The 25,025-nt window shown below is 42.1% G+C and overlaps 1 protein-coding gene across 5 annotated transcripts in view; it reads left to right on the forward strand.

Moving 5' to 3' along the window:
- PALM2AKAP2 (PALM2 and AKAP2 fusion) overlaps positions 1–25,025 on the forward strand; it is a 271,609-nt gene that overhangs the window by 114,828 nt on the left and 131,756 nt on the right. For 2 of the 5 annotated variants that reach the window (XM_075740493.1, XM_075740494.1), the window contains exons 6-7: positions 8,484–8,585; positions 13,310–14,014. The exons of 1 other annotated variant lie outside the window; for it this stretch is intronic. In XM_075740493.1, the coding sequence (XP_075596608.1) occupies positions 8,484–8,585; positions 13,310–14,014 (807 nt within the window). The remainder of the gene's footprint in view (positions 1–8,483; positions 8,586–13,309; positions 14,015–25,025) is intronic. 2 more of the 5 variants (XM_075740496.1, XM_075740495.1) reach the window with 2 other exon arrangements.

Consider the following 25,025-nt stretch of genomic DNA (forward strand, 5'->3'; position numbering starts at 1 on the left):
GGTGGTTCTTCTCTTCATTGTATGTTTCTGATTTATTGCTAGAGCCATTACCTCTTTCTTTGGTATTGCTATAGCGCAAGCACAAACGTCACTATTGTGGTGAGACAGTTTTCCTTTAGCAGAGCTCCACCTCTTCTTATGTGCACACAAGGGGAAAGAACATCACGGACTTAAACCAGACATCATACAACTTCTATGTTATTGACCCCTTTCACCACATTGATATTGATAGCCCTGCACTGCAGACTCCCTTTCACCTCTCTGTGGTCAATCTTCTCCATTGTATGCAGTCAAGCTCTGTTTGTGAACAGTTAAATACAATTCCTAATATACAGGAACAACTATTAAAATTAGATTACTTCACTGATGAACAATACTCGCTGTGTGATGATTCTTACAGAAAGAAAACCTCACATGGGTGAATGAAGATGTAATAATTCCTAGTTCATGAACTCAGTGTCACATTATGTGTGATTAGTCTAAATACTGAGCTATAAATTTAGGTGTCTGAGTGAGCAAATAATGTGGTTGGTTCCCAAGAAGCTAGAAAGACCTTTGTAGTGCCTCTCCAGGACCCTTAGGACCCATGAAGAATCATGCTGATCCATCTGCAGATAAATCTGTGCTCCAGACACTCATTCTCAGTACATGTCTTTGAACTGACAAGATGCAAAATACTGAGGTCATGACTATCTCCTCCAGCTGCTGACAAAGCCATGTCCAACTGTACTGTGAGTACAGATGAGGAATATGTAGGATGATCCTAATATTAAAGCGCTGGGACACAACTGAAGGTCAATATGTAGTATATGAGTTGCCATGGAGCTGTTTTGGGGAGTATCTTTTTTGAGGGAATTATTATGAGTTAGTAAGAGGTTTTTTTTTTTTTAACTCAAAGATCTAGTTCAGAAATTTTCACTTCTATTAGCAATGTAATCCAAGTTTATGTTAAATCTCATTGTCAAAACAAAAAACCCCGCAACAAAACAAAACAACAAAAAAAGAAATCCCATATAGGATGCTCTATGCTAAGAACTTACTCATCATTCCTCATGGAGCATTTGAAATTGTCTACCACAAAGTAAATAAAGATCCAGAATGGCAAATATTTTGTACCTATGCAGAGTTTCACCATGGTTGTTGGTAAGTTTCCAAAAGAGAAATGGTGTCTACAGGAATTAGCACCCAAAATGTGTAGGAGCTTTTATGACTCCTGCAAGATGCAGTCTGCCTTTTCATGTGTGTTGTGATAAAAGAGGAACCAAAGGAAGCCCCAGCTAGCAAATATGAAGCAGTAGTTTCCCTGAAGGTATTTTCTTGTTGCAAAGTAGTATTTCATTGGGTTCAAGAGCAGCCTCACTGTTCTCCAGGTTTTGCCTGCTTTCAGTGGATCCCTCCCTCACAGACTCAGCCAGAAGCAAGGACAGCTTGTGGTTTTTTGAAGGGTAACAGAAAACTACGAAATTATGCCAAAGAGAAGAGCGTCCCTCTGCAATAAATGTGCAAGCAGAAGGAGCAGGGGGTATAGCTAAGTTAACTGGTACCTCTTCTCTTCCAGACCACTTGCTTTATATATCTTGTCTCTTTGTCTCAGCAGCTGGTCCTTGTGGGCTGAGGTGGGCTCGGGTCATCCTCTAAGCAGTACCATACTCTGCTCCTTTAGGAATGACCAAGGCTGCAAGCTGTCCTGTTAGCTCTCCCACTGTGGGAACAATGTGACCGTACATCTTCACAAGGTGAAAGCTGAGCAGGTCCTCTGTTTCCTGCTTCCTGACAACAGCCTGTGAGGGTAGCTGATCACAGCAGGAAGAAAACGCCAACATAGATAGCTGCGATCACTTTGGTACCATAGATTTTTCCTTCCTTCAAAAACATGTAGGACTTGCTTTGTGGCAGCAGATCAGCCATCTGTCTTGGCTACCATCTGTAACACATGCTGCAGAGGAGAATGTAAGAGCCATTGGATAATACAGGAAGGCTGTGTACAACACAGACACAAACCGACATGTACCTGTTGGGGCAATTTCTTCAACTGCTGCCACATCCTGAAAGACTTCCATTCCATAAATCTCACATTAGTTTGCCCTGTGTCCATCCCTCCCTTTATTCTACACGCAATGATGGTACAGAAAATTATCTCATCACTGTGTCCCTGTGCATGTTTTTGTGTCATATATATGGTGGTGACAGATCTTTTGAGTGTGCAGAAAGCACCACTACGTGGAGCTCAGAGCCCAGAGGGGTCCAGGCAAAGGCTGCAAGGGGAGAGGAGAAGTGGTGGTGAGCATCAGTGGCCGATCAAGTGACTCTCTGTGTCCTTCCCACCCTTCCCAGAAAACAGCTGTGTTTGGCAATGAGCATTTCAGAGCTTGGAGTCATCCAGGCACAATAAACACAAACCCTATGTTTTCTGGGGTACAAACACACTTTGCCTTCATAGATCACCACACGTGAGAAAGCAGAGCAGAAATGCTGAGGCTGAGGGCTGTGGCCCTGCCACCTGCAGTTGTGCTTCTGCCAACTCCTTGGTGGCTTGTCACTGACAAGCTCTCCATTAAACAAGGGCTGAGGTGATGCTAGGAATGATATTTGTTGCTGCTTAGGTCAGCAGACAAAGCCAGGCATGCTGTAGTGCTATGCTGCATGCACATTGTGAACAAATGCCAGGGAGAGAGCTCTTACTCCATGTATGTGTATGTTTATGACTCAATGTATATATAAAATAAAAGCCACATTAAGATCTGATGTAACTCCCTTGACTGCTGAATTTGCCTCAGGTAAATTTGTCCTCTACAATCTTCAGCCATCCATATGCAAACTACATGCTGCTACTTCAGCCAACATACAGAACCCACAATTACAGTAATTCTACAGTTTGCACAAACCTCTATTTGAATTTGATATGTATTAGCATATATTTGGCAAAGATGTGGCTCTGGAAACCTGGCCTGGATTGTTTACTTCCCAGCACATTGCTTAGGGGCTTTTCTGGTTTTCTCTCCTCTGATCTTAATCAGCTGTGCAGCCCAACAGTAAAGCAGACGAGCATGTCCTCAGAGGAGTCAAGTACAGATCTTTGTAGAGTGCTTTCCACATGTCCTGTAAAAACTCATCAGTGATTTTTTTTTCATTTGTAGGGTTTTAAGTAACTTTTAAATTTGATCTGTATCTCTGGCTGCCACAATTACAGCACTGCTGGCCACCTGAGTAAATACACTCATCACTACCCTCTGACTGTGAGGTGTTAGCCAATTTCATATCCATCTCACAGACCGCTCATCCAACTGTATCTTGCCAGTTTGTGCAGGAGAAGGCTGTGGGAAACACTGTCAAATACTTTGCTGAAGTCCACGTAAACAACATCCACTGCTCTCCCCATGTCGACAGAAGATAGTATTTTGTTGTAGAAGATGATCAGGTTAGTCTGTCATGATTTGCCTTTGGTAAATCCATGATGGTTTTTCCCAATCACCTGTTTCATTTGGTTTGTAATAGTTCCTGGGAGGAATCATTCCGTCATTTTCCCAGGGAATGAAGTAAGACCAGTGGGCCTCTAGGTTCGTGGGTCCTCTTTTAGTCCCTTCCTGTAGATGGGTATGACATTTTCCCTCTTCCAGTCATCAGGGACATTCCCTGATCTCCATGACTTTCTAATATTATAGACAGTAGCCTTGCAACAATGTCAGCCACTTCTCTTAACACACTGGGGTGGATTCCGATCAGACCCAGGGATTTATGTGTGTTGAGCCCTTGCAAGACGCTGCGGAGCAGCCCTTCTTCCATTACTGGCAGATCAACACATGAGTTGTCATAGCTACTTGATCTTGTGATCTGGGGTCCAGCTACAGCAGTAAGGACAGAGGAAAAGAGAACATCTGCTTTGTCAGCATTGTTACTGACTATTTTCTTTGCCCTGTTTGGTAACGGGCCTATGTCTTCCCTGTGCTTCTGCTTACTGCTCTCAAATCTGAAGAATCCTTTCTTGTTGTACTTGACATCTTTGCCAATTTCAGTTCTATCTGAGCCTTAGCCTTCCTGACTGCATCTCTGCATGCCCTAGCAAGGTTCTTGTAGTCCTCAATGGCTATTTGGCTGCCTTTCCACAGCCACAATGCTTCTTCATTGCTTTTAATTATGCCTAAAAGCTCATTGTTAAACCAGGGTGGTCTTTTATTCAGCCTTTTTCCTTTCCCTTTGTAGAGGATGGACAGTTCTTGTGCTTTCAGCAGGCACTCTTGAATAACTGCCAGGACTCAGAAGCTCCTTTACCCTCCATGGATGCTTCCCATGGAATCTCTTGCAGCTGGGCTTTGAGCATACTGAAGTTGGCTTTTCTAAGATTTGGGGTCTTTGTCCTACTACTGGTCTTCAGTATGGTCAGCAGGATCTTAAACTCCATAATGTTGTGGTCACTGTGTCCGAGACTACCATTGGTAGTTATGTTGTCAAGTAAGTCTTCTCAGATAGCGAGCAGTTAATCTAGCAATGTGCTGCTCCTTGTCAGCATGTCCAGCATCTGTAGCAGGAAGCAGTCCTCAATGCATTCCAGGAACCTGATGGACAGCTTGTGCACCATTTGGGTTGTTTTCCAACAAATGTCTGGCTAATTGAAGCCACCCATGAGGACCAGTTTCTGTTGGCCTAAGGCTTCCTTGAACAGCCAAAGTAAGGTTTTCTCTGCTTCATCATCATGATTGGGAGGTCAGTAACAGATACCTAACATAAGATCCTCTTTGGTGATGTCCCTCTGATCTTATTCAAAGGCATTTATTCAATAGAACTAGCATGGTCTCCAGAGCTCTCCTCTAAACATTCAAATTTCTCTTTCACATAAAGTGCAACTCCACCTCCTCTTCTTCCCTTCTTATCTTTCTGACAGTGTTTGTAGCCATCCATTGTGGTCTTCCCATCACATGAGTTTTCCCACCAAGTTTCTGTGATTCCTATGACTTCTGTCAGACTGCGCATGGAGCTCTAGTTCCTCCTGCTTGTTGCCCAGATTACATACATTGGTATACATGCACTTGAGGTGGCTGAACTTGGTTCTTGCCTTTGGAAAGGGTTGGAGAGCATTCCTTACTGCTCTGGTCGGTGCACTCATCCACCCTGTTGCTTACAGATTTACAGGTGTCAGCTGTAGACCCTACCCACTAAGTTCCTTAGTTTAAAGCATGATTCACTGAATCAGAGCTAGGCTATTCAGCTTTTAGCAATGCTTCCTCCTTAAACCTCTGTTCATGTTCTTTCGAATGTGGTGGGAAGGTCATAATCTCTGTTCCCTCTGATGTAGCCCCATGGAGCCCCAGGGAGCTTTGCAGGTTGAACAGCCCTGCTGTGAGAGCTAGTATTTGCAGAAGACCTCAGGCACTAATTTTAGTGATAGTCAGACTTTTTAAAGATAATCCAGCCCTTGCAAAGTGAGTTCGTCTGACATTTGGCCACAAGCCTCTGCATGAGAGTTATTCTGAGCAGTTCTGAAGGTTTAGTTTTGTGTAAGCACCCTTGAAGGATTATCTGGCCCCATAGATTTTCCTGAGCACTTGTCTGTCTGGTAGTATGGAAAAGTGCCATAGTCCTAAAACACAGTTTGTTGTAAGTAGTACAAAATGCCACATGACATGTTTTATAGCATCCTTAGAGATTAATAACTCATCAAAGATTGAAATGAAGATATTGAATATAGTCAGTTCAAATGCTTTAATTCATGTTCTGTCTTCTCATGCAAACGAAATGCTAATTTGCATCTCATCAGCTCCTTGTAAAATCGATCTCTTATATCCTTTTTAAAGGTGCTAAACGAAACAGACCTCGTCGCCAGTGAGGTAAAGGGAAATGATCGTGTTCATTTTTTCTGGCATGGGGACAAGACAGGAACTGGCAGAATCATCCAAACCCCAACTTCTTCTAGTCAAATACCCCATTTCTGACACATAGCACCACCACTTGCTTCAGAAGAAAATACACGAGAATCCTACCCCCACCACAGCATTCCCTGCTCAGGACAATAAAGAGAGATTTTCAGGAACTCTGAAGCTAATTTTAAAATATTTTATTCTAAGTAACATCCAGAGAAGTTTCTAAACTGAGTCAATATTAACAACACCTAACACTTACCTAGGTATTGCCTCCTAATGCAGGAGGCAAAAAACCTTACTAAGGTCCACAGGTATGTACAGCATCAAAGCAAGAGTTTCACCATCAAGCTGTACAACTGATCTCGCTTACTGCTAGACATCAACAATGCTAGCTGCCAGGATGGACAGCTCAGTTCCCTGTACGGGCGCTGTGGAAAAACAAACACTTGTAACGTATTTTGCCTCCTGCAGTGCCCTGGGATGAGAACTGTACCCTAACCATGCCTATTTATTCCCACGGAGTGTGAAACAAGTAAGGTTGATTAGTTAAGTGGCACAAGTCTACATTGATTACACCCACGTGTGGACACACAGGTCTGTCACTCAAGTTGCTGGATGAGTGTGTACTGAAACGACTGTTCAAGCAGTACTCTCTATGTGGTGAATAATTACTAAATTTCTGCCATTTCCAGAACAAAAAGTGCCTTCTTATTCTGGCCCAGAAACAATCCCCACTTCTTTCTTCTGAGAAATTGCTTCAGTTTTCAATAATGGCGTGCTCATTTACTGGTGATATTTCCCAGAATAACACCAAGCATTGTACCAATTTCTCATCTGAGGCAAGAAACCCTGCAAAAGAAAGCAGCTGTTGCTGGCCATTGCTCAGTCAGCTGTCGCTTAAACAATTATTTCTCTACTGCTAAAAATAAATAAAAAAACTTAAGGAAACAGTATGCATTGAAAATATAAAAGCCCATTTGCCAAGACTGCATTTTCCATTGAAGTATGAAATAAAATAATATTTCCCTGGCCAAGGGTTTTTTTCAAATTCATCTGTTACAAACTGAACTTACATACTAACTTTCTGACTTTCTGGAAAGAATTTGCACTGTGCCTCTGTTCCATCCTCTTCTGACACAGGAAGGGGGGAAGGGGATCTTCTTACTTGCGTCATCTACAGTGCTCCATGGAGGCTTGGCATGTCTGCCTGGGGACTGTGGTTACTACCTTCCTGCACCCAGCAGCACCAGTGGCCACAGCAGGCTGTTACGGCGGTAAAACCATTTCACTAATGCCAGGCCCAATTTTCCTGCCAGAGGAACAGACTTTGGGATTAGAGGTGGCACATCATGTCTCTGCTAAGGATGCCACCAGGTGCAGGGTTTTTTTCTGGGATGGGTGTTAGCCCTTAGGGCATGTGATGAAAATATCTCCCTTCACCAAATGCAGTCAAGCAGCCTCCAACAGGACATTTCATTTTTTCTTCTTTCACCAGTTCACTTTTATGGTCTGCACTGGTCTTCCTATCTCAAGAGCTTATAACAAGAGGCACCACGGAAGGCATATTCTGCCTCCTATCCTGACACATGGACCAGACTGTACTGAGAGCTCGACAACTTAAATTATAACCAGCAAAGTACCTTTGGAGGAAAAAGTATGCTCTGTTTCACATCAGATAGGTTCTTATGGTTGAACAGAAATTCAATCGTTGCCATACAAAACTGAAAACATTTCCAGTTGATAGGAAAAAATGTGATTTTTTTAAATTTTTTTTTTCATTTTGGTTTGGCACTTGAACTGTAAGTCAGTTATTTGCACATCTCTCCTCTGAGCTCAGCTTTTAACTCAGTCACTGAATGCTACCAGAACGATATATATGGTATCTAGTTATATTTAACCCAGCCACAAAACATCTCCTGGTAAATATTTGTAGATTTCTTTAATGTCTCTTCTAAAGAACATATTTAGCTTATGCTAAACAACCATAAGCTCAAACATAAAACAAGTCAGTCCTTTAAGATAGGTTTCTTCCACTTCAGGGTTTGTTAATGAATGATGGCACTGCATAACTGGCAGGCGCTTAATATCTACTGAAGCTCACAACAAGCACCCTATTAGTATCTATATGTGATTTCATTATTAGCTAAATTAGCTAAATTTGAGAACAAAAAGCCAAATGCTGGTTCAATAATATTGGAAACAAGCAGTGCAAAAGAGCTGGCCTTTCATCCAATTCAGTCAACACTAGCATTTTTAGGCTTTTATATCTCTATTTGAAATGACATGTATTCTGGGTATCACGTTAGGTTTGTTCCTTACCTTCCCCCTCTCTCCCCCACCCCGTTTTAAAGGTCACGGACTTGATAAATCCAGAACCTCCTGACAAATAATTTCATGTGTTCAACTGACATAAGGTTTGAGTCATCTGGACCCATTCCCTCCTGCCTCAGCTAGTCTATTGAACACCAATCACACGACGGTGACTTTGCACTTTGTTTGCTTTGATCCAATTATCTAGTACAAAGCTCCAGTGACTATTGTCAGGGCTGACAACACTCTGCTGTCTAAGCAATGAAGCCACTGGGGCTCGTAGCACGAATCTAACTGTTTCCTGTTCTCTGACACCAGATGCAGTAAATTACATTTACTCCCAGATCCCTGAACTCCCAACCCTCTATTCACGAACAGCAGAGCCAGTTCCTGGGCGGGACGGAGCAAGCAGAGTAGCTGGTAAGTCTCAAGGAGCAAAGTATTATAATACCAGTCCAGTAGCCATGAACTTTTTTTGTTATATTACCTTAATGGGTCTGGTGTCCCGATATCGTTTAAATGCCAGGAAATGCCGCTTGATTTGTATTTTGTAAATAAGTCAAGGCTTTTTGAGCAGCAATGAGTACTCTCAAAAAAATAGTTGAACTACGTACAAGTAGCATAGGAAATCTGTCAAATTTTCTTACTTGGAAGCATTCAGTTCTTTCCATCTCTTCTGATAAAAATACATGGTATTTAGGCCAAGGTTTTGCCTCTTTCATTGTACCCATGCAACTCCCAATAAGGTGAATGAGAGACAGGCACCCGCAAGACCCCATATGTGATTCGAACTTTTATGTCATTTTATACTTATTTGTGTATCATTCATTCTTCTTGGGGAAAAGGTGGGGACAATTACATCACATTTTGTGCTTGGAGTCATATAGAGGATTTTTTAACACCTATTTTTCAGATTGAGTATGTGTCTTAAATGTAACAACATGATTGTTAAGAGCTGTATGTTTTTCTTATTTTCAAGATCCTTCTTTTCTAAACAATGTATTCCCTATCTCAAGACCAAATTGCTGGTAGCTACTTAAGAGGTGTCCCAAGGAGTGGGAATGAAAGGTGGCTTACTTGATGAACAGGTTAATAAGCATAGCAAAGCAATGTCTGCAGCTAAGACACTGTACACAGCTACAGGATATGTCATTTTGTTCAGAGGTCCTGTTGCAAGTCATTCCAAAAGCTTCCCTTCCACCAGTGCTTACCCTGATCTGTCTTAAAAGCAAGCTTTGCCCTGTGTGTTTTGTGCCATTTTGTCAACACCAAGAACACAATAATTTCTTTCATTTTTCAAGTGACCCAGAAGCGTTGTTCATGTAGTCCTCATAAGAGTATTACGTGTGTGCAATAGCTCAAAGCTCAAAGAAATGCACCAGTTCTCAAAGGTAGACTGTAAGCATTCCATCTTAAAAGAAGCTCAAAGTCTATTAAGATTTTTTTTCTTAAAGAACAGCCTCTGAATCCACATAACAGGCAGAAGCCAGATACTTTCGTCTCCACAGTGGGATCTTCTTGTCATGAAGCACTGCATCATGTTACACTGTAGTTAAAGCTCTTCAGAAAACTTGTACTTGTGAATACAGGCTGTCATCTTCAACTACTGCTTTCAGTTTCAAATCTGTTGTCAGATAGTTTTGCATTGTATTAATAGAGCACATTTTGCAGTAAATAAGCTCTGGTTAAATAAAGACATTTTAGAAATCAACATTAGTTCCATTTTCAGCTACTTTGACAAGCTGGGCTGCTAGGTTTTCCTGCAGAGAATGAACATTATTCATACAGGTAGATAAGCCAGGTTCTGTTATTTGCTTCTCCCATGGCAATGCATTTCACTAGTGAACAGCTTTCTAAGAAGCTCACATTTATTTATTTATTTATTTGCACAAGTAGCTTAAATGTCATCCCTGGGGCAGGTCATAAACAGCATGTTATGTCAAAATTTAAAAAACAGTGCTGCTGAAATGATAGTAGAAGAAATAAAATGTTGACAGTGGCAAATGTTCAAGCAAATTAGCCAAACATAAATTACAAAAGGACCACACCTGTTAACAAATCAGCCCGTAGGACAGAATCTTCCAAGCAGTGCTAGAACTTGTTGCCCAAAGTCGTCCTAATAAGTAGGGCATTGTTACTTATCAGTACTCCATACTATAGATAAAAAGATGTGTCTTGCAACTCTTCCTAAATATGGCCAGGTCCACGTGATTTAACTATCAGATTTTCCCTATCTACTTCTGAATTCAGGCCCATTATACAAGCCTTCTTTTAATAAACTCTACTGAATAAAATTTGTTCACCAAAACAGGGAGGGTCTGGCAGACTGCACCCTCTTCTGCACTAAAAATATGTGCGATAACATAGCACTCAACTATTTCACAGCCTATAATCAGCAGCCTTTACTGAAAAGTCATGCCCCAGATAAAAGTTTCATTTTTTTAAAAAGAAGAGAAGCACAGGAGCTCCAGGGGAGCTAAGGATGCTGCTTCTCACCAAGAAGATAGCAGGTGGCCAGTTGGTGAGCCAGCAGTGCCCTCTCTGCAGGGCTGTGGTGCTCAGGACAAATCAGGAACTTCTGCGCATCAGAGATGATATTCTGGATGTGCTGTGGCTCCCTCATAGTTCAGCTTTGCTTCAGTTCAGCTGGCTGCCACTCAAAAACCTGCCAGTGTGTCAGTTTCAGCATCTGCACCGTAGACTAGCCAATCCCTACTTTTAGCTCTGTAATGTTTGCAGTTGTTGAACAATATCTGCCTGAGCAGCCCTGGTGAGGTCAAGTGATGTTCAGAGGCCCCGGGGCCAAGCCAATAAATGAAATTCCTCTTCCTTTCCTCTTCCCCCCTCGCTCCCACCCAAGAAACTGCACCTAGAAGGGAGCAAATCCCAGAGGCTTAATGGTGACACCTGTGTCTTTTTGTTTCATTACCCCTTAAAAGTTGGTTTAAAGGCTTCAGGGCAGAGTTACTTGCATGAGATTTGAAGGACACTTGCCCACTAGCTCCTGGGCTGGAACAGTCCCAAGCAAGTGATCCATGCCAGCTGCTCTCTGAGCTGCACCATGGTGCAGTCTTCCACAGCTCCTCGGAGCAACCTACTCAAGGGCTTAACTGCTTCTGGCCATGGGGCGATAGTGTTTTTCCTTATTTCCAGCCTAAATCTCCCGTTTCAGTCCCTGCTGACTGCCCCTCAGTCTCCTGTTGCATACCTCAGAGCAGAACCCAGCTCTTACCCCCACAACCTCCTCCTGGCTGCAGTGGCTGTGGTGGGATGGGCAGGCGTGAAAACTCCAGCACAGGGAGGGGAATCACTTTGTGTGCTCAAGGCCATGACAGCTATGAACACAAAGCTCTCAAAGCAGTGGTAAAACACAGACCTTAGGGATATTTCCCTAGCTTGCAATGGGCAACATGAGATCCCTGCTTCTGCAGCCCTCTCCAGCCTTCAGCAGCACTTTGCTCTCAGAGGTAGCAATGCTCCTTCGCCCACGGCACCTCCATCCTCCCTCTCCATGCAGGTGTTGGTGCAGCATTGCACTTCACCTAACCAGTCCTGCCAGGGCCACATACAACATGTAGATGGGCAGACCCCCGTCTGGCTGGGCTGCCTACCAGACCACACCCCCAGGGGCCAGAGGACACCACTTCACAGGGGCCAGCATGCACCCACTCAGCAATACATGAATTTTCTGTCTAGAGCTATAGGAGGGGAGTCATGATGCACATCATGATAAACTTCCTATTGCTGATTAAATACTTTGCTTTAAGGATACATAAAAAAAAAATCTAATGTGTGTGAATAATAAGACTGAGAGAATATATTAAAGCAAGAGTAATTTTTTATATTAATGATTTTTTAAATACAAGCATACCAAGCTACATTGGTTCTTGGGGCAAGGATATTCTGTACTCGCTTGAAAATAAGTCAGGAAAAAAAGCCAACACATCAGTTTGTGGTGCCCCCAGGTACATTGAGGTTCATTGGTGGAAATGGTCACCGTAAGTTTCACAAACACTTGTCACTGCCTGTGGTAATTTGTAATTAAGTGTCTGTGGATGTCTGTCCGTGAGCCAAAATGTCTTCATCTGCATACAAGGAATGCTTAAACAGATGACCACTTCTGGAAAATCTGTGAGATCTTTGCACATTTTTCTTTGGAAAGCTGTCTAGTGAGATGCCATCATATCTCAAAAGGGGTGTTAGAGCGGTGTAGACTGCCTGTCTGTTCCTACTGTGTGGCCTCTACAATTTTCATCTTGTTACTGCATCCTTCTTAACTGCTAGAAAAGCTTCTTTGCTATCTAAAGCAGCATCCCTGACATGCATGTTTTCACCTGTTGTTTCATGAAGCTTTGAAAATCAGTTCATTATTGCCTTTTTCTTCAACTGTGGCAATGGTACTTAGGGCCTAATTCAAATAAATGAGGAAGCACTTCTTGTCCATTTTGTACATTCTCTGCAAGCAGAGGTCACTGTTGATGCCTTGGTGTGGAAGCTGAGACACCTGCCCTGCCATGCATCTGCAGGGGAAATTATCCCATTCCTGTGTGATTTTATTTTCTCACCTGTAGAACAGGGGTAGACAATGTTTCCTCACCTCTCTAAAATGTTTTGAACGCTACAGATGGAAGAGTTATGCAAGAACAAGCATTAATAATAAAACAGTCTGGGTGTTACTTGCAGCAAACAAAACTTGTTAGCAGCTAACTGGCAGTTTGATGGCAGGGAAAGAAAAGAGAGTAGAGAGGTTCCTGGAGATGAGTTTCTCTCTGAATTTTGAGGCAAGTTCAAAATGGAAAGGTCGAGGGCAACCTGCATGCTTTCACTTCCCTTTGTCTAAATTACACCTAACCCAAGTGCTCTTGGCGCTCCTCATTGATCCGAGACAGCTCCGCACGGCATGAGCTGGAAGACTAGGTCCTGTTTGCTGCAGGTATGCCTAGCCTCCAGCTGCACAAAAAGCTGTAGTGTAATAACTATCTCTGTCCACAGCATTGCGTCCCACCTCTAACGTAGAACACTTGGCCCTTTAGAAGCAGGAGGTAGAAAAAGGGGCACCGTAGTTTTCTTTGTCTGTTTGGCAATTAACCATTCACTGGCTTTTTTTGTTGTAACATGCACTTCCTCTCTTGTTTTCATTCAAGCTTTGTGCACCATGGAAATTAATGTGGAGAAAGACAAACATACAGGAGAGACCAAGATTGTCTCTGCTTCACCTGTTGGCCCAGATGAGGCCCATCAAAGAGGATTCAAAGTCTATGATGATGGTACCAAGGTAGTCTATGAGGTTCACTCTGGTGGCACAGTGGTAGAAAATGGAGTACATAAATTAAGCTCAAAGGACGTAGATGAACTTATGCAAAAAGCTGGACAATCAAGTGTAAAAGGAGGGTATGAAACAATGACTGTGTCAGACAGAAATATGGTAGCCGATGGAAACCTTAGCCATATGAAGGAGCAAATGCTCTTCAAGGAGGCAAAGCTGGAAATGGTACACAAACCCAGCAAAGGGCATGCTGCGAACCCTCAGCCCCAAGACAAACCCTGCGGTGGCGAAGCCCTTGAGGCCAGTGCAGATCAGCCGGTGACAATGATATTTATGGGCTACCAGAACATTGACGACGAAGAGGAGACGAAGAAAGTGCTGGGCTATGACGAGACCATCAAGGCAGAGCTGGTCCTGATTGATGAAGACGACGAGAAGTCTCTGCGGGAGAAGACAGTGACGGACGTCTCCACCATGGACGGGAACGCTGCTGAGCTGGTCTCTGGCAGGCCACTGTCGGATACGACAGAGCCCTCCTCTCCCGAGGGGAAGGAAGAGAGCCTGCCCTTGGAAGCTGCCCCAGGTACACAAAAGAAAAAGCGCTGTCAGTGCTGTATTGTCATGTGAACACCTTCTCCTTCCCCGCTCCGGGCAGCTCCTGCTCCATCACTTACCTAGACCTCACTGTACTTCTAACTGCAATACTGTGAACTGGAAGTGAATGCCTCCATTGCCTTGCAGTTGGGTTTGCTTTGCTTTCTAGTTCTTCAGGAAGAGGAGCGCATGGTTATTTTCCCATCAGATGTGCTACTTGGGGTTTGGGGAGGGGTTGCGGGGGGTTGCTTCTTTTTTTTGTGTTTTTTTTTGTTTCTTTTTTCCTTAATATTGCAGAGTGACAGATTAATCAGAAGTGGAACAAATGTTTTCATATTTATTTGATTTTTATATATATATTATATATATATAATGAAAACACTTTTTACATTTTTCTTTGGATATCTGGCAGGCTTGATCAGATTCCTAGGATTCTGTGGGAGTCTGAGTTTCACAGCAGCCAGATACAAGAGCCTTAAAAAATATTACTTCTTTTTTTTAAGAAAAATCACATTTAAACATTATTTTATATATCCTATTTTTTATTTCTTGGGGAAAGGCTTAGATCATTTTACTGTTTTAATTTGCTAAAACTCAGACAAGTCTTTCCCAAAAAGTTTGCATAGTTTTATTTTATAGTAATTTTCCAGTTTAGTTTGCAGCGTCAGAAAAACCCATCAGCCATTTCTGCTTATTGGTGATACCAAAAGTGGACCTTAATTATTCTTTCTAGAAAATGTATGAATGATGATTTTGCCTTATATAAATCTTCCAGATTACAGTATTGTATGCGTACTTCATCTCCCCAAATTACAGTTGAAATTAACTTGACATGAAAAAGATGCAGCTGTCACACCAACTGAAATAGAGTCACTGATCTAATTACTTGCCTTTCAGTAACTCTGCCAATGTTTATACATGAAGTTTTCCTGCTGAACTCCAGTAGATGAGAGATATTGCTTTCTATTTCCTTAGAATATAAATGAACTTCTCGCACAGTCTGACCCTGTTCCCGCTGGATTCAGTGACGAAATTCTCAGTGCTGGGAATGGGGGCAGGGACTGAGCTTTATTTTGTAATTCTTAGGGAAGTGTAATTTCTCACAGAGTGTACCTCCAGTGCACCGATGTAGTGACAGGTGATGGGTCTGATCCTGTGCTGCTCACCCACGTAAAACTCCTGTGGAGGTCCACCGGAGGTTTGTCAGAGCAGCTGCTTCGGGAGAAGATCCTACAGCCACAAGGCTAACATTTTCAAAAACTGCTGGTGGTTTTGGATGCTTCATTTTCCAGTGTGGGACACTTCAAAGAGGCCTGGTTTCCAGTAATTTTTTCTTCATCTGCCCTCTGAAAATCAGGTCTGTTAAAAACACCTCAAGGTGAAAATGTAAAAAGGCGAAGGCATCCAAAATGAGTAGATGTCTCTTTGTTTCTTGGTCCTTTGATTCAACTACAGTGAAAAAGCAGCCAGCTTTTTCATGGTGAGATATTATGAGCCTGATTCTTGTCTCACACCGTTTTTGCTTAAGTGTAGCTTCACTCACTCTAGTGGAGTTAGTCTGGATTTATAACTACAGAAGTGAGATTAAAAATCAGGATTTATGTTTTCTGATAGTGTTGAAAAGTACTGAAGATTATTTTGAAGTGTCTTTGAAATTATCAGACTTTAAAAATCAATAACAGCAACTGAAAAACAAAATGAAAAAGTTTAAAAAAAAAAGAAAGAAAGAAATCAACAAAAAGCCTCTTTTCAGTCTGAGGTGGTTCCTGTGATATTTCTGTTCTTTCTTGGATGGTGCTTTTACTGCATTAATTGTTAGTTCAGAGCATCCAATTAAACAGAGTTCTTGCTCTGTACTCTTTTCTTTCTGTGCCAGGAAAAAGGACACTTGTTCACAGTGGTGGTAATATGAGGCACACTGAAAACACACACACAAAAAATGTGAAAGGTAGTTCCTGCGTTAGGTCACTCAGCCGTCAGAATGGACCTGGTCAACGTAACTTCTCACCACTGCTCAGGTGACAGTCAGGAAAAAAAAAAGCAAGCAGAGAGTAGGAAGAGACAGTCACATCCATATCTCCATATCTTCTGCAGTGGCTGGATTTAATAGACTTCCACACACTCCCTCTGCCTCCCCTGGGGGCTTTTGGGTGGGAGAAGGACCAAATTCACCCACAGAAGCTCTGCACATCATCCTTTGACTCAGGCTTAGGTGGTTAAGTTTTATCAAAGAGGGGAATGGCCGCAGAGTCCTGCGTTGCAACAATAGGTCTGGTGGCTGTTTGTTGGAAACTAGCAACCTGTGTTTTGGGTTTTTGTGGTTGGGTTGCATTTTTGGGTTTTTTTGTGGTTTTTTTTCTTTTTTCCCAGAAATGCTAAGTATTTACAAATCTCAACACTTCTTAAAATGAGACCCTGAGTTTTCAACCCCAGGGTGGCCTGGCAAGGCTCTCCCCAGGCACATTTAGGACCCCAAAGCACTGCAATGCAAAGGGTGAAGCCCTTTCCATCTTGTCCCTTCCCCATGAGCGCTGCAGGAGCTGGGCGTGCTTTGCAACAGTTCTCTCGCTCTGGGGCCTGTTCACCTCACCAGTAACACTCAAAAACAAATCTTCCAACCATCTCCTCCTGGCCTGGCTGGTCATCTCGTCGCTAACCACCCTTTCCTCTCCAGCTGTGATGCCACCTTCGTGGCCACCCTGGCCTCTCGGCATCTTTCCAGCCCAATCTTTATTCCCTTGTGGCTCCTCTCCCCAATGGACATTTTTTCCCAAAGCCCTCTGCTCGGGAAATTTGGAGTGTCGTCTTTACCCTAACCCACTCTGTCCATGTATCTCTTCAGCCACGTACTCCTCTGTCAGATGACCTTCTGGTTCAGCACAGACTCAGCGTTTTGGGGATGACTCCCTCAGCGGCCAGCTTTGGGAGATGCTTGCTGAGGCTGGGACCAGTACATGTCTGAGACCACTGCACCATCTGAGGCACAATGTGGCAGGGAGATGGTGGCACGCGAGAGTCCAGAAGTGGCCCTTTAGTGGTTAGAAGTAGAGCACAAGCCTTAAACCTTAAACCTGCCAAATACCTACTGCTCAGTATTTGTAGCTAACATTGAGTGCCTAGGAAGGCCAGTGTTTTTTATGTGTTGATATGAACTCCATAGTTAATGGGCCCCAAAAGATCCAGAAAAGCTAAAGGTTTGTCTGTGTAGGGTTTGTCTTTACGGGTCAAAGGCAGTTCCATGTCTGAGGTCAGGAAAAACATGAAACGGGAGCAAATCAGTCTGAACTCGGAGGGCCTTAGCTACATCAGCTGACACACATTTACTCCAATCATCCTCCTCCGCAAGGGCAGCAGCCATGCCTGGGCATCGGCGTGTCCCTTCTAGCCATTAGCCTGCAGCCAAGTAACGCGGGAATTCGAATGCGTCAGCCTAGGCTGATGAATGTAAACTGGTTTTCCAGGGCTGCTTTGGGCTTCGAAGGGGTCGGTTTTCCCCTCGTCCTCGGATAGGAAGCTGCCTGTGAAAATTCATGCACAATCAGGCGTGAAGGAAGAGGTCCGCTCTACGGTCAAGCAGAGAGAGATTTTTGTAAGGATCATTATGGGAGGGGTTTTTTTGTATTGTTTTAAGCAAACTCCCTGTCTGTTCAACTTAAGCCATCACACATACATTTTCAACTTCAGCATGAGGGGATACAAAAAAGTAGTCAGAAACTGGTTCAGTGATAGCATTTTGCCACAACAAACTGCTCGCCTTAACTTTTCTAAGAAAAACAAAAAACAACTCTTTTCAGTGTATCTTTTCCTAGACTGGGAAAAAGTAACCTATGAAACTTTTTTATATTTTGTATTTTCTAAGTTTCTATGAATCCACTTTCCATGTTGTCCCTCATTTGCATTCAGGGACTGTTTCTTTTGCAAACCACTGCATTTTACTTCCATTCTTTCTTTTTTTTTTTTAACCAGAAGAAAAATACAAATCAAAAACCACAGCATTATGATTAGTGGCTAGGCAATCTCTTTAAATTATAAGAACATCAATACAGAAAGAAAAGAATTACAGGGTTGTTTTCTTTTTTTGATTTTCTGTGGCTGATGTACTGTATGGTATATGTTTACAGAACTCCTCTGGTCTGCCTTTGTGATGTTATCTAAATGAATGACAAAGTAGATATGATGTGCCATTTGACAGTTTGCCTTAGCACTCTTGGGTTTCCTTTTTCTTTTTGTATCTTTCTTTTCCTTATTTTTTCCAAAAAGTGCAGGCTGTATTCCAAAGCTGTATAAACACAACATTATCTTTCAATCCCCAGCAAGAGAAGTGTGCACAAGCCCTTCTCCATGAAGCGTACCTCTAACGGTGCAATAGAAGACCTCAGCCCTGCAAACAAAAACGCATATGCCTAATTCTGCCGTGTGTAGACCTATTTCAGTCAAGAGGACTACTCACAGGAGAAATGTGTGTAGGTGTCTGCCAGATCAGGGCATGAATGATTTACACAGGGTGTAGTTTGGGTGTTATTTGTGTACCTGTACCAATTTTATGCACTGCTGAGTTTGCCCAGGGTGGTGTGATCCTAGAGGCTAACTCTGAGCATTGCTACTTCTGCTGAGAAAAACACAAAACAAAATGGTGCTTAGCATCTGGTCGGATCAAGTCCTGAGTCAACATTGCTACCATGGCAGTGGTATTCATGAGCAAATATTAAGTGGGACTTCCCTGACAGCTAATATATTAGTCCCCTGTCATTCTACCTAAGTTCACTACTGATTAAAATGATAGAGATACAACAAATTAATCAGAGCAGAAAGATAGCGTAAAGAGTTGCTAGAGAAATAAAAGGTGTTCTACCTTTTGATTTAGTCCAACATCCAAATGGCATACTTGGAAAGTAATGGGGATATAATAGAAAACGTAGTATTTTACATTTGTGTATTTTTTTAAGGAATAAATATTTTTGTAATGAGATATGAATCCTAAACGGGGATTCAGTTTCTGAATATCATCCTACCCATAACATTGAGTCTTTGAACTTTTTCATACGTTTATGACAATGCCCAGCTTCTTGGGAACTTTTGTAGACCTAACCACAATTTTCTCCAGGAAGCAGCATCACAACACTTTTTAAAGAGTACAATTAGAAGAGTAGAATCCAATATACCTGCTATGAACACAGCTAAATAAATAAATTTGTTTGACAGAAAAAGGTGGACCTATGCTTTCTATAGCTAGACAAACTTCTTTATCTAGAAAGCCAACATGCTAGCCAATAGCTATCTACTTTCAGTAGAGAGGTATGGCTAAATAGGAGAACTATGTTTTTTCACTTTGTCATACTTTATCCAACATGAGATTTCAAAATGCAAGAGATGGTGCTACTGGAAAGAGTAGAACAAAATGATTTGGACAAAGTATTTTCCCACAGGCTGAGACGTGGCGTCTTTATTTTTTCTAAACTCACTCAGTTTCAACCAGTTCTCTCTGTCTGTTAGAAAGTTTAGGATTTGCTCAGATTATGTTTCATGAGCCTTCTGGGCAGCAGGAGTAAACTTTAGTTCTGAGCTTAATCAGAGGTCACAGGCTATGACAATATCCAGCAAAAATGTGGACTGTAATTTTTGTATGTAAAAGAGTAAGTTGTATAAAATGGCTGAATTTATTAAGTTTAGAGTATAAATGGATTGTCATCTAGTCCAAAGAGAATATAAATCCAACTTGTAATATAAATTTATAATAACAACTTAGCTTGTAAATAGTGACAAGGGTGCATGAAGTTCTTAAAAACGTCCCACTTGTACTTAAAATCAAAGCATTATAAAACTGAGCCTTTTTCCTCATGGGTTTGAAGAGTCTTGCAAAATCTATAGCTTTTTTCCTGTGGTAGTTCCACTTAGGCTGTTCAGCGGATTAAGAATAGGCCACTTTTAAGGGCAAAGTTGTGGAGAATTCTGAGCCCCTTCCTCCAGTTTGCAAAAGCTTCTCTTATTGTGAGAGTTTTTGCTTTTATTGTATTGCAAAGCTTTTCTGCAATTGTTTCCCAAATTCTTCACAAACAAGTATTTAGGGATTTGTTTTAAGAATTAATCTATTTAGAAATTGAAAAAAACAAACAAACAATAATTTTTAACAATTAGGTAAGTAACTCAAGTCCACCAGTTTGGGTATATTTTTACATTTTTAACTTAGTATGTTCGTGATTCATACCTGAATTTAGACCTTGCATATCTATTTGGTATATATCAACTTGCCCATGAGCATAAAATTAAGCACCCAAGCAGCCCTTTTTAGTTTAATGGGATGACCCAGATAAGTGAAATTTAAGCACATGCACAAATGCTTATAGGGTCTGGTCTTTAAACAATATGCTTTAAGCAAGGCTTATACTGCTTTAACTGTGTCTTCTCATTCCTTTAATTAGATAGTTATTTAAATGGTGTTGTGAAACTGGTGCACTTTTCTGCAGAGGGTTTTAGAGCATGGTCTCCTTGCTGACTGTGTTTGAAAGTACACAAACACCCCTCGGGAACTCTCAAAACTCCCAGTGCCTGAAGAGGGTGGGGGTGAATTTCATAGCTGCACAGAAACATAAAAGAGGCAGTGTAAGTGTTTCTTCCAAAATTTTCCCCCTGCACACCTCTGCTCTGGACTCTGCCTGTCTCCTATCTCTGTCCTTCCTCTCATTCTGGACACCATTGCTCAGCCCCTGTCTCTGCTTCCCTTCTTGTGGTCTCCTATGAGCAAAGATTGGGGGAAGAAAAGAGAGAGTGGAGTTAAAAACCTCACCTGAGGCCTGTTGGCATGAGTCGCAAGTAAAACAAAATGACGGTATCCTGTTCTCAGCGTTTGGGCATCTTCCTGCATTTTCCTAGATTCCCAGGGCAAATTTGATAGTAGAGAAGCGCTCGCTCTATCTGTTCAGCTGGTACCCCATGGGTTACCCAAACAGTGGGTTCCACTACAATCTTACTATTTAGGTAAATCTGCTCTCTTCCTATCCCTGTGGGAACGCACGAAGCCCCCCAAGCCAGTATGAGCTAGATATGCCCAAGTGCATAAAATATCAGCATCCAGAAGCCACTTACAGGAGCAGAAGGCAAGCCACCCCCTAATTGTCAGGTTGCTACTGGCAGGGTAAAGGAGCCAGGAGAAAATGTGGACTTCCCCACAGTCTGATCCAGCATGCAAAGGCATTCTCAGTAAAATTAGCTGCCAAGAAGCTACTGGTATCCCTCCAAGTTAATGTGCCGGTCAGAAAGAGGCAAACTCAAAAATAAAGAAGATTTTGTGCAACCATATAAAGTCCCAATTGAACAGGGCACTTAAGCTCCGCTAATCTTAAGCACTTGCTTGAAGTGTTACAAATACTTAAGCACCGTACTGGTTAGGGATAGCCTTGAGGATATGTTAAGATCGGCCAGTATCTATAATTAAGGTGCTTTACTGATGAGGGGCTCAAATTTTGTCCGTGTTATTTTGCAAGTATGGATGGAGGCACTGCTTAGGGGCAGATACAGGAGATAAATTAATTTGAAAGCTTTTTGCTTTTTCAGTGGCCACTGAATCTGAGTGCAGCAAAGGTAGCCAAGCAAGAGCAGGTCAGGAGGAAGGCAAAGAACACATTTCTGAAGGTTTCCTGCCCCTCCCCACTACATTCACTCCATAGACGAATGACTCTTTATAGGGGTTCAAGAAAATGTTGTGTAAAATGCAGCTTTTATGGTGAATGTAGGTTGTGGTTGAGATTTTTTTTAAGATTTAGTCTCCCACTTTCTTTGTGAGCTAATGTAAATAAAATCCCATTTTGTTGGGGAAAAACTGCTGTGCTAACACTGGATTAGAATTGCTGGGGATAGCTGCTGTACTTTGTAACCTGAAGTGTACTTTTTTGACTGTTATGTTTTCTTCTTCAGATTAAAAAACCGAGTACAAAACAAAAATAAAAAAAAAAAACAACCAAGAACACTGCCAGCAACAGCCATGCTGTAACTGTGGCTTTTCTCTTTTTTTTTTCCTCTGTACAGTGTTACTAGTAAATAAATCTGCCTTTTCACTGCGCCTACTTCTGTGTCTTTTTACTGTGTTTCTCTCTAACTACCCACTCTTGAAGATGCTGTGTGATCTCAAGGACATACCGCATGGAGATGCCTCTTTCACTAAAAGAATTAAAGTAGTAACTCCACAGATAATTTTCTTTTTTTCCTTTCCTTTCACTGCTGTGCCCTGCTACTCAGTTATTTTTATTAGATGCTTCAACGCCTATTAACTTATTGTACCTATTACTGTCTCATTTCTCTTTTCCCTTTCCTTCTCATGTGATACTTTGCCAAGCATATTGCGGACCCCATTGCTCTAGGATCACATGGCATCTTTTCATATTTGTAGAAAACAAAGGACTGGTTTTGGTCAGCAAGGCAGTATGTCCCAGGTCAACTTATTTCCGAATTGAGGAAAGTATTCTATACAGCATACATAATTTCCCAGAAATAATAACTAAAGAATTTAAGGACTGCCAAAATAAACAGTGTGCAGTTTTCTTCCAGGGCTTATCAAAGACAGTGACTTCTGTATTTCAGGACTGAATGAAGCTTGCCATAGTCTGACTTGTAGGGAAAAAAATAAAAAAAAAAGAAAAAGCCCTTGTGTAGTTTTTGCCCAAGATGTTATATTACCTGAGCTTAGAACAGTTACAGGATGGGTAACATAGCCAGGCAGCATAAGTCTTCTCAGAAATTTAAAAATTCAACTTAAACTCAGCCACTCAAGAAATTCACCACAAATTGCCCGTTGTTACGTAAGTACCCTCCCTCTGCTCCTTTCACCCGTTAGCCATACAGATAATTCTATACGCACACACACATACATATCTAAGCCTTCGCAATATGGTATGTTTTAGCGTCGCAGAAGGAAAAATGGCCATGTGCCCTGCTTTGCTGCTGTGTAATTTAGTCCTGAATATTTTGCAGTAGGTGGGGCTTCAAGTTGTTTTTTTTCTACTTGTGTTTGAGTGACAGAAAGTCCTAGAAGACTCCGTGAATGACTGGAGAACTGGTATGTTTCTGTCACCGAAGGACTAGAATTGATTCAGCTGAGAGAAGTGATCATAACTATTTAAATTTCTTTGGTTTTGCAAAGACCTTCCTAATTCGGAAGCTGTGTTAATATGGCAAAAGGAAGGATTGTGACCCTGAGCTAGCAGAAGTGTCTGTGTGAAGACCATGAAATAACAAGGGCACCATCGTGCGCAATTAATTTAGTGCTTGGACACTTGGATGCATCAGGTACATATTCTGTTTGTTTGTGCACACCATGGCCTGTGACATACTCTTATTTTCATTCCACCTCATTTTATTACATAGCCATGAGAAGGTTTTTAGCTGAAAACTCCTCCACTGCACAAAACTGAGTTATCCAAGAAAACACCAGTGCCAGACTAGACAATTTTGATATTGCTGTTGTTACTAAAGTTTCAGAAACAAAATATTTCCATGCATTTCCCCTTTGTAAATGTCTAGGACAAAAGTGAAATTTTGATTTATTTCTTTTTTCCCCACCCTCATAGCATGTAGGAAGAAACAAAATGGTTAGCAGCTGGTGAGATCGCGTGGCACTCCTCTGAAACTCTTCTGGAGGGGTTCCCTGGAGGCCAATGACTTAACAGAGTAAGGGCATATTCAGCATGTGGGAGGCCAGCCCTCTCAGGTTTTTCCTCTTTTTCCTTTGTTTTAATAGTTCTGTATCCTTCTGGTAAAAGAAGGAAGATAGGCACTTTGAGAGTTCAACACTCGAGGTGTTTTGGTAGTTTGTCTGGGGTTAGAAGTGGAATAGCTGATTTTCAGACAGCCCCTTACTTTCCCGCAGGACCTTCGGAACCTGCCCTTGGTCCCTTAGAACTAATACCAATTCAGCAACACTTTGTGCTTCACACTACAATATTTTTGAGGTTATAGGAAGAAACCTCTAAGGCTAATAACTGTAGGCATGAATAATAAAAAAGGGACAAGAAATTAATAACAATTTTTGCTGTCCCAAGACCTCCATTTGCATTCGCCTTCTGCTGCAAAAGGTGTGATCAGATGTCCATTGCACTGTGCACAGTCACATATGAATCCTTTGTAACTTCTCATGGGGGGAAAACACGCTGGTCCCTAAATGATTTTGCAAAACCTGGCACAATTGTGCAAAACTTCATCTACATTTACCCATGATAGAAAAACTACCTGCTGCATCATCACAAGTGTCTAGCTGACAGTAACCACCTTCTCAGATGAGACAAGGGAGCGGATATTTGCATAGGAGTAGAGTTTGCTATATCGGACTTGGAGGAGGGAACTTCCCATATAACCCAAAGGAGAATAGAGGGAATAATCAACTGGCAGAGAGAAACGCTGGCTCACTCCAAATGAGGGGCAGGGAGGAGTTGTGCAGCTGCACAGACACTGGCCTGCAAACCTAGGGACTCAGTTGCATCAGAAAGAAGGGAATCGACTCCTGCCTTTTATATGCAGCAGTTCCTCCCAGTGCAAGTAAAGCTCTCTGGACTCACTGAGCACTAGTAACGATGCTGGTCCAAGTCCTGGGGAACATTTCCAATTGCTGCTGCTCCGCGTGCTTCAGCATGACCTCACAAAAAGTCTTGCATCTTCAGATCTACAAAGGTATGTAGAGACGATGTTATCCCCTTGATTTAGAAGGGGAGTCTAGGTAACTAAATACTTCCGTGGGTCCAAGTTTTTTCATCTCAGTTTTACGTCTGTAATTCAGGATAATTAGCACTATCCTGCCTTGTGGGGCTGTGTTGATGCATCTGTTAGTGTCCATCACAAGACTTCAAGAATGCAGGGCATAATCTGGGTACACAGCATCACAAAATGTCCTCTTACTGTTACAGTTTTTGGAGAGGTTCTGCTTATAACTCCAATGCCAAACCAGAAAAAAATAGGCTACATTGCAATCAAAACTGGCCCTTCACAGAAGTCAGGCATTTTCTGGGAATGACAAG

This window comes from Balearica regulorum, chromosome Z (assembly GCF_011004875.1).
Source record: "Balearica regulorum gibbericeps isolate bBalReg1 chromosome Z, bBalReg1.pri, whole genome shotgun sequence".
NCBI classification, from domain to species: domain Eukaryota; kingdom Metazoa; phylum Chordata; class Aves; order Gruiformes; family Gruidae; genus Balearica; species Balearica regulorum.